This window comes from Mesoplodon bidens, assembly GCF_964165515.1.
Source record: "Mesoplodon bidens genome assembly, chromosome: 7".
In the NCBI taxonomy this organism is placed as follows: Eukaryota; Metazoa; Chordata; class Mammalia; order Artiodactyla; family Ziphiidae; genus Mesoplodon; species Mesoplodon bidens.
In genome coordinates this window covers 106,343,082-106,352,846 of record NC_138164.1, presented here as the reverse complement: position 1 = coordinate 106,352,846, position 9,765 = coordinate 106,343,082, and the positions used below count along the sequence as shown (strand labels likewise).

Below are 9,765 nucleotides of genomic sequence, written 5' to 3'. Positions count from 1 at the left end.
TACTTCTTACTCTTATTGGTAGTTTCTCCCCAGTAGAGACATTGCTTATGGTTCCATGAAGACCACTTGGAAAATGAGTTTGACAAACTGTTCACTTGAGTCTCCATTAAGCCCAGTGCATGATATTTACTGTTTTAAAAAAAAAAAGCCATTTCTGCTCTCACCTTTTCCCCCTTTATCAGCTCTGCAACCAGTCCTCCTTCACCCCCCTCAAGCCGATCATAAGCCAGTGCCATCCCAGAGGGACCAGGCACACGTAACCGTGGACATACGGCAGATCTGCACAGAGAAGGTAACTGCAAGGCTTAGGGGTGTGTTTCAGGGTGGGGTGACAAGACTGAAGTTAATGCCCTCCTCTCGCCCTACTGCAGCCTTTCCCTGGTCCCTGAAGAGGGAGCCCCTCACTCCTCTGGCCCCCTACCCACACCTGTGTTGTTTTCTCCATCTGGCCCTCCCCATTGGGGGTTGTCTCTTTATCTGTCTCCATGAATCGGTGGTGGGTTGCTAACCCAGCCCCCTATCCCTGGGGTCCACCACAGCACCTGGCACATAGTAGGTGCTCAGTAAATTTGTCCTGAATGAAAAGATGAGGAAAGAAGGGAGTCGTCCCTTTCGCTGATTTGTCTTGCCCGAGTAAAGGCCCATGCTGTGCATTGCGTCGGGTGTGTTTTCCACCTTATTCTTTCCTGCTCCTTCTCTGATGTGGGTCTCCCTCCACCTCTGAGCCCTGCTGTCCCCAGCCTGGGCCTCTGCTTCCATGGCAGCTCGAACCAGTGGTTTGTAGCTCTGCCCCTGGAGGAAGCTCAGAAAGGCTGAAGGCTTAGTGCACCCTGGGGCCCCTTTACATGCGTGGCATCCTCCCCAGCAGCCTTGGAGGCCAAGGGAAGGAGCATGCTGGGCCCTGGAGGGGTGGGCATGGCTCAGGGATCCACACGGCCCGTCACTTGGGAAGTGGGACTGGAAAGGACACGGCAGGTGTGGGTGGCAGAGAGCTGGTGACTGGGGTGGGGGGACAAAGGGGAACCATCTCAGCTTGAAGGGGCTCACCCAGAACCCCCCTGGAGCAGAAGCCCACTGCTAAAGGTCCTGTGAGATGGGAAGGGTAGAATCTAGTTTTATTACCTGCTACCATCCTTCTGAAAGAGGAGGGGGCGGAGTTGGTGGGGCCATCACAAACTCTTCCACTGTCTAGAACACCGCCTCCCCGCCCCGCCCCTCCCCGCCACTTCCTTGGGGGCTGCCTCGCCCCAGCTGCAGTCACGTGGTGCTGGAGGAGACTGTCAATCACGTTGGGCAGGGCCACGTGATCAAGTAAAGCCAATCATAGTACCCCCAAGCCCCCCGCCAGGATGGTTGGTCCAGGGCTGGACATATGATCTGAGGTGGACCAATCAGAGCCCTCCTTGGTATCCTGAGGTTTCTCTGAGCTTCTTTCCTTAGGGATTACACGCGTTAGGGATATATGTGCAGAAGTGTGAGGGAGGATAGTTGTCAGACTAAGAGAAACAAAGATGAGAGACGGGAAAGAGTGAGGGAGAGAAAGAGGGAGCTGATGGATTCTGATTTCTTGGGTCCAGTCACTGAGATCTTTGCATCTGCTGTGGTTCCCGTGTCCCGGATCCCCAGTGTCCTTCCAGTAAGTCTCCCCTTTCCTTGAAGCCAGCTGGAGTTGGGCTCCTCTCACTTGTGGTTCAGACCAGGTTCTAGATCCTGCCTGATTATGATGCACCTCCCCGACCCAAAGAGAGGCACCCATTTGTATTAGCACCGTTGAGAATGGAAACTTTTATTCTTTGCTGAGAGTGGGGCTTCGCAGAGCACCAAACACAGTCCACCGCCATCCCTGGGTGGGAGTGCCCTGCGTGTGAGTGAGTGTGTGTTTGGAGGGGGCCTGACGGATTGCTGAAGCCGCCCCAGCCTTTACACTGCGGGAGCCAGGCCAACCCTGTTTTTTCCCCGATCGTAAGCCGAGAAATACAGCCTCAGGAAGACGTCGCCCAGGATCCAGGTCTCCGACCGGCTCAGGTTCTCTGTGCCCCCTGCAAAGCTGCTGAGGCAGAAGCCCCGAAGGCTCTGGGGGAGACGGAAATGCACACCAGTGAGCCTGAGCCCTTACCTGCCACCCTCTCGGCATCCAGAGCCGGCAGCTTCTCGGTTTTATTTCCCTCCTTTGGTAAGAACCAAGAGGCTCTCTCAGCAGCTGCGGAAGTGGGGTGCCCATCTAAGACCAAGAACGGCCAAGACATGTGGTTGCCATGAGGGAGAGGGGCTGGGGGAGGGGAGGTCTGGGAGTTTGGGGTTAGCAGATACAAAGTACTATAGAGAGGATGGGTAAACAACAAGGCCCTACTGTAGAGCACAGGGAGCTCTATTCAAGAGCCCGTGATAAACTGTAGTGGAAAAGAATAAGAAAAAGAATACAAACACATGTATAACTGAGTCAGTTTGCTGTACAGCAGAAATTAACATTGTATATCAACTATACTTGAATAAAATTTTGAAAAAGAGAGCAAGAATGGCCTGTAATTCCCCTCCTACTGTGCTGTTTCTTTCCTTGTGACCCAGGCTCGCTGTTTTCTCTGCAGGGAATGCCTTTGCTTCTCCCTCTTCCCCACGACCCGTTCTTAGAGACTGTGCTCAGCCCCTCTAGGAAGCCTTCCTGGCCCCGCGCTCACCCTCGCTGGCCACTCCAGGCCGGGTTGGGTGACTTACCTTGGTGCTCCCCTTGTGTATAGCCCTCATCACTCTGATCTGTGCCCGGCACCCCTTGGCTCAGCCCCCGGGGGTGCCATTTGCATGGGGTCCAGTGTAGATTTGCCTCGACCCACGCAGGCCTCCTCGTGCCTCCATGAGGCTGGGGGTCTAGCATGACTGAAATTCCCTCTCTTCCTCAAAGCCTTCTTTGAGCCCAGCAGCCTCCTCTGAACTCCCATAGGGAGCTGACATTAAGCCTCAACCCTGTGCAAGGGCCATGCAGTCACTGTGCACCCTTAATTCACGTGACCATGCAGCCTCCCCACAGAGGGGTCTGGTACCCCAACTCACAGAGTGGGAACTGGGGCTTAGCAAGGGGAAGTTGCAGGCGAGGACTAGGGTAACCATGTAACTTGTCATCCAAACCAGGACACTTTCGAGGTGTGGGAGGGAGACCGGTAACCATTGTGGTGGGACAACACACTGAGACTGTGCCCACCCGCCCCACTTGTCCCTTGGCCTACTGCAGGGGTTGCTAGAGCTGACTTTCCGTGTCCATCCATCTGAGGGCTCTGGTTGGACTGAAGCTCTTTGAGGGCAGAGGCCCTTCGTGCTCCCTTCTCCTCGTGCCACGCACCAGGCCGGCACTGGGTGGTGTCCCATTATTTCAGGATGATGGAAGTCCCAGACCACCCCTTACTCTCAACTGGTTGCTTTTGTGGGAGGCACTGGCCCAGCCACAGGGGCTCCGTGGCATCTGCAATGGTGTGGCTTGGCCTGCAGAGGGCCCCCTCCTGCAAGCAGGAGCCCAAGGGTTCTTGCAATTCCACCAGGGTTGGCCATTCACCTTTCTGATGTAGGCTTGAGGGGGCACTGGGTAGTCCTTGCCGTTGATGGTGAAGATCATGGTAGGCAGGCGTGACACAGAGCTACATGGAACCGTGAACTGTGAGGGAAAGAGGGAGAGGGGTCGGTCCAGGGGACCCCTGGTGTGTGGAGAGCCCCGGGGTGACCCTGTGGCATGACCCTTCACCTCGTGACCGATAGGCTTGGCGTTGATGAGCGTCTGGAGGGCGGTGACCAGTTTACTTGGGCCAAGCACCAATGAGGTCCCGGTATCCAGAATGGCCTGGCAGCCGTGGAGACAACCAAGAACCACACCGTTCATGGTGATGCTGAGAGACAGTGGGACAAAGTGGACACCAGGATCACTGTGAAGTCTTCCCGTTCGACTTCCCCCCTCCCTGAGTGTCTCCCTTCAGCTCATGCCCTGACTCTGTTTTCCTTTGCTCTGGTCACCTAACCTTCGCTGACTTCCTTTCAGTTCCTGAATGCATCAGGCTCTTTGGTGCCTCAGGGCCTTGGCATGTGCTGGTCGCCCTTCCTAGAAGACCCCCATCCCCTTTGTCTAGCTAATTTCTCCTCATCTTCCAGGTTCCAGCTCACTTGTCACTTTTTCAGGGAAGTCTTCCCCCCCGAGACTAGATCAGGCTCCTGTCTTGGTCACTCTCTGTAGACTCTTCCTCATTTCTAGCACGTACCGAAGTGGAAATTCATTATTATGTGTGTGACTCGTTTCATGTACGTCTGCCTTACTAGATGTAAGGGCAAGTTGTAGCCTCAGTGTCTCTCTCAAGTGCCTAGCACACAGCGGATGCACAGTGTATGTTTGTTGAATGAATGGATGATTGAAAAAACGGATGAGGAACAGCCAGAGCCCTGTATGTGCTGTGTGACCGATAATGGGTCAACCCACACAGTGAAGACGCAGGTTCTCCGGGGCAGCAGATGCTGAGAGCAGGGGTGTCGGAGACACAGGCTGCCCTGGGAGAGGTTGTCTCCCAGCATGGCCCACTCACACAGCTCAGACACTGAGAGCCCTGGCCAGGCGATGCCTGAGCTAGCCCAGGGAGCCTCCAAAGGACACGTAAGCTTTTGTCTGAGCGTATCACTCAGAATCCCGTCGATTATTGCCCCTTGTTCTCAGGTCACTCCTGGATCCCGGCTTCCTGATTCTCTCTGTCACAGCCCCTGCCCCACTGTGTGCCCGGGATGGGGGATGGCTATGGGTGGGGGGAGTGTCTCAAGAATGCGGCCAATCTCTCTCCACTGCCCGGGAGTTTCTCCCTAAGGAAACCAGTTTTCCTGGTTTGTCCAGGACTTTCCCTGTTTTGAAACTGGTAGTTTTGTGTAGTGAGAACTCCCTAGACAGTTGGTCAACTTATCACAACCCTGTTCAGGCTGGTGAAATCCTCCCTGATCCTCTTTTTACTGCACTTTAGGGTCTTCAAACCGTGCTCCCTGCCTCACAGCGTGGTGGGTGCAGCCCTCTTGGGCTGCACACGTCTCTCTGAACCCTGTTCAGGACCGTGGTCAGAGCCCTGGCCAGGGGCCTGGGGTGATTATGAACCCACACGTGGTGTGTGTATCTGTGTGTCTGTGTGCGTGTATGTGTATCTGTGTGTTTGTGTATGTATCTGTGTGCCTGTGTGTGTTTATATGTGTGCCTATGTGTGTGTTTATACGTGTGACTTTGGGGGTGGAGCAGATGTCTGTGTGTGTGACTGTGTCTGTGCATTTATTTGTGTGTCTGCATGTGTCCGTGTGCATGTGTGGGAGCATCACTTGGGGTGGCCCTCAGAGGGAGAAGCTTACCGGTTCATGGTTATCTGCCAGTAGTGAGGTTGGGACACTGGAATCCACTGGAGCTTTCCTTTGTAGTACCTGTGGTCCACCCCGCCTAACATCACCGTGCTGCCATTCTCCTTGCGGCTAGGAGAGAAGGAAGAGGCAGGGCTCGTCGTAGGAGTATAACGGCAGGCACTGTCTCAGGGCTGTGCTTCTCCACCCATCCGAGGCACTATTAGGGTCCCCATTTTACAGAGACGGAAATTGAGGCCCGGAGGGATTGAGGACCTGTCCGAGGTCGGGCACCGACTAATGAGTGGCACAGAAGGGGTTCGAAGCTGGGCAGCCTGGCGGGGCCCCGACCACCCCCCCTTCTGAAGAGGGCCTGGTCCCCTCCAGCAGCCAGAATGCTCAGAGATACCCTCAGAGGACACCGTGCCGGAGGGGTCTGGCTGCCCCCTCGCCTAGCCTGTCATTGTTCAGAAAAGCCGAGGCCCGAGGGCTCCAAGGGCGTGGGTTCAGGTTCACCCAGGGTTGGCTTCACCAGCATGTGTGACCTGTGCCATCCATGGGGCCTCACACTCAGCAGGGCCCTGCCCCCCTGCTATCCCTGTCTTGAAATTCCTAATACTTTTTGAACAAGAGGTCCCACGCTTTCATTTCGCAGTGGCGCCTGCGAATTGTGTAGCTGCTTCTGGGCTCCTGGTAAAATGTTAGTGAGGAGGACACATTCCCGCCATCCCTCTCCTTCCTCCCATATCAAATCCATCAGCACATCTTGTTACCTTTTCCTCCAACCTGTATCCTGACACCTTCCACCGCTCTCCCTCTTCCTTCACAGCCCCTGGACCAATCTGCTGCCCCTGAGCCATGAGCATGGTTGTGTTCCCATAAAACTTTATTTACAAAATCCAGTGGCAGGGCCAGATGTGGCCCTGGGGCCATAGTTATCCCGGGCTAGACTGTCTCTCAGGAAACTTCTGGATCAGGTGGCTACAACTTTTCATGCAACTGAAAGCATCTTACAGCTGACTTAGAGGGCTTGTCCAGTTCAGACTTACGTGCTCAAGTAGAAGGCAAAGACAGGCTGAGAAATGAGGCCTCGTCTCTTCAGGTTGTCGAAGACGGGGACGGTCCCTTGGATGGCGAGGCTGCGGTAGCCCAAGCCCAGGATGCCATCGAAGGGTGCATGCTCCAGCCCAAACTGCGACTTGCTCAGGGCAAACGGCTGGACCACATCGACAAGTTTCCCGATCTGTAGGAGAGGAGAATGTTCCCACATAAAGGTTTGGGAGTGGGGCTGGGACTGGGCTGGGATGGAGATGCCATGAGCACCACAGAGAACTGAGGCCAGGCTGTGCCCTGGGATGACCTCAGATATTTAGACCAAGCTGAGAGTGGAATTTGGGTTCCATTTGTGCGGGGCTGTGGCTTTTAACCAACACCTGCCCATCCTGCAAACACCATGTGAAGTGAGTCAAATTGGCCACATGCTTTCTGTGCAGGTGGAAAAACAGGGACTCAACAGGACCAAATGGTTCCCACTTGAGGACAAAATGAATAGACAGCAGGATGGTCTTCTCTTTGGCATCACTATGACCTGATGACCGAAATGGACTGAATCCATTGCAGTGCATTGTGGATTTTGCATCCGCCCAGGAAGACAGAAGCCCATTTTACAATTTCGCTGCCAGGGTGCTTATGAAAATTCTGCTTGGGAAACATGGTTTTGGGGATGTGCGTCTGCGTGTGTGAGAGAGAGAGAGAATACTCAGGCCCTTTGGGGGATGCAGGCTATAGTTTTTACTAGACTCTCAAAGGCCCCCTCTAGGGGGCTCCCATTTATCAGGCCCCTCCCACATCTGTGGCCCCCTGCTTTCACTGTCTGGATCCCCAAAGCCCTCAGTTCCCCGCAACGGCCCAAGAGCAGTTTTATCCTCTCCCCAAATACCGCACACCTGCGTGAATCCTGACTGGCCAGCCCAGCTCCACTGTTTACCTGATGCATGAACTTGGCAAGGCCCTGGCTTTCTGCACCTCAGTTCCCTCATCTGTATAATGGAGCTAATCATAGTACTTGCTATGTGGGGTTGCTGCAGGAGTAAACGAGTTGTTACCATGAAAGTACCTGGCACAGCCTGAGGATATAAGGGTGGGTGATTCTTTCTCCTCTCTCCCTGCACCCAGCAAAATGAACCTTGAGCTGCTCATGGGCAAAGCAGCTGCAAATCCACACCCCAAGCCACTCTCTGGGTCAGCCATTCTGGGAGTTTGTGTGTCAGCAGGGACACTGTCTCCCCAGGGACACAACACTGTGGGGTGGGCGGCCAGCCACTAGGGGACTTTGGGAAAGACGGGCCCTCCCAGGTGGCCCTGCGTCTGCTTTGTAAGCTGCGGTTGCTCCAGGGCCAGGCCTGACTCAGCTTCTGGTTTGCAGTTACCCGAACAGTGTCGTAGCCAAGAAATCCAACCATCCTCCCGGAGCCGTAGGTGAGGTCGACGGGCAGGCCCGAGAGCCGGAAGGTGGTGGACGCGTGAGGGTTGAAGACCTTGTGTTTATCTGCGGACACAAGAGATGTGTGTCTGTCAGGTGCCAAGGACGGAGAAGGGGGTGGGAGGGGGAGTACAAGATGGGTGGGGGGGGCAGGTACTCACAGCAGGGGACACTGTCGCAGTAGGTGGAGGGCACCCACAAGTCAGCTGAGCCGGTGTCAAAGACGACCCTGAACTCCTGAGGGGGCGTTCCAATGGTGATGTTGCCGACATAGGCTAGCTACAGGGGCCGGGGAGGGGTGGTGTGGTCAGACCTGGCTGCCCTGGCCGCCCTCGATTCCCGGAGTGCTGCTTCCCGTGTCTCCTGAGATCACTTTCCAACCGCCCCACCTCACAGCCTCTGCTCAGACCCGTGCCTTCATTTGATTTTTTTCTTTTTTTTCCTCCATGCGGGCTCTTAGTTCCCTGACCAGGGATCGAACCCGGTCCTCCTGCAGTGGAAGCGCAGAGTCTTAAGCACTGGACCTCGAGGCGAGTCCCTGCGCGTTCATTTGAGAAACTCTCCAGTCTCCCCTTTAAGGCCCAGCCTGTTTCTTTCTCCAGCTGGCCCTCCTAGGTCACCCCAGGCCACCTCCTCTAAACTCAGACCATGTCCTATCACCACCACGCTGCTGGCCCTTTTATGTGACGTGTATTTACTCTTTGCCTATCACTCAGGCTGTCGTATGCATTCTTGACGAAGAGGCGAGACCTTTTTGTAAAATCAATAATAACCATAGTGTTAGATTTTTATGGCGTCACAGACCACAGGGGCACAGTAATTTTTTACTGGTGTCCTTCTTGGATCTGCGGAGGCTGAACTTTGTCTGCCTGGGGTTTCAATCTTGATTTGCAGTTGGCTTTATCTTTTGATCAGACATGGCTCACCTTTCATCTGTAACTCAGGGGCTCACTTAGGTCAGGAGGAACAATCTCCCTCAAACTAATGACATATCTTTGGCAAGAAATGGATGTTTACCTGCCACCTGGTCATTGCTGAGCCCAGTTACCACCGACCAAGAGTTGAGGATGAGAGTGCCCTCTTCTCTGGGAATGGGGTCCCTATTCCCCAGTGTTTCTGCTTCCTGCAGGAGCCCTAGCCCCACCACACCGCCTGGCGCCTCCAGATGAACCCCAGTGCCAAGCCAGAGCATCGGGGGCGCTGTAGAGTGCCATCTGCCCAAACACACTCACGGTCCAGGTAGTTCCTCAGGGGATGAAGAGACAATTTCGAGTCATGAGCGACATTCTGAGACCTGTCGTCATGTTCCTCTTCAGGAAGTTTGTCAGCAAGCTCTTTTCCTGAGGGTTTCTCGCATGGTCTTCACCTTTGTTAGAGGGATTTCTTTCACCGAGCATGGGGAAAAGGAAACAAAGAAGGGGCGGCAATCAGCTGTCTGTGTTATAGTATGACTATCATTCTTGCATTGTAATGGCACCGTGTATATTCCAAGCATTTTTTATGAGTGTCCTCTCATTATCAGGACGCTATGCAAAGAAGATGGCAAATACCTAGCTTTGAATACAGGTTGTGTTGTGTAATCTTGGGTAAGCCATATGACAATTTGCAGTCAGTTTCCCCATGGGTAGGTAAAAACGTGGAATATAATAACCCCCATCGCCATATAGAATGCTTTGGGTATTAAGTGAGATGATGTATATAATGTACCTGATATGTAAGAAGTGTCAACAGTGGCAGCCATTCCCATTGCTATTGTCATCCCATTGTATCTTTTTCTAAGAAGTTCTGGGAAGGAGTCCGAAGGGGGATCATTATCCTCTTTTTAGAGGGAGGAATTTGAAATGCAGGGATTTGTGACTTGGCTGTGGTCACACTGCTTGTTTGAGGTAAATCAGCCTCGAAGTAGCCTCCCAGATCTTTCTCCAGGGTTCAAGCAGAAGAGAGGGGTG

At 54.0% G+C, this 9,765-nt stretch overlaps 1 protein-coding gene across 1 annotated transcript in view; it reads right to left on the bottom strand.

Moving 5' to 3' along the window:
* Positions 1-1,920: 1,920 nt before the first annotated feature.
* The window catches only part of LOC308620847 (pregnancy-associated glycoprotein 2-like), a gene marked incomplete at both ends in the record, with an annotated part of 26,726 nt that continues 18,881 nt past the window's right edge, over positions 1,921-9,765 (bottom strand). The window contains 7 exons of the mRNA XM_081240739.1: positions 1,921-2,073; positions 3,542-3,640; positions 3,728-3,869; positions 5,350-5,466; positions 6,384-6,577; positions 7,764-7,882; positions 7,978-8,095. Coding sequence (XP_081096865.1) covers positions 1,921-2,073; positions 3,542-3,640; positions 3,728-3,869; positions 5,350-5,466; positions 6,384-6,577; positions 7,764-7,882; positions 7,978-8,095 — 942 coding nt within the window. The remainder of the gene's footprint in view (positions 2,074-3,541; positions 3,641-3,727; positions 3,870-5,349; positions 5,467-6,383; positions 6,578-7,763; positions 7,883-7,977; positions 8,096-9,765) is intronic.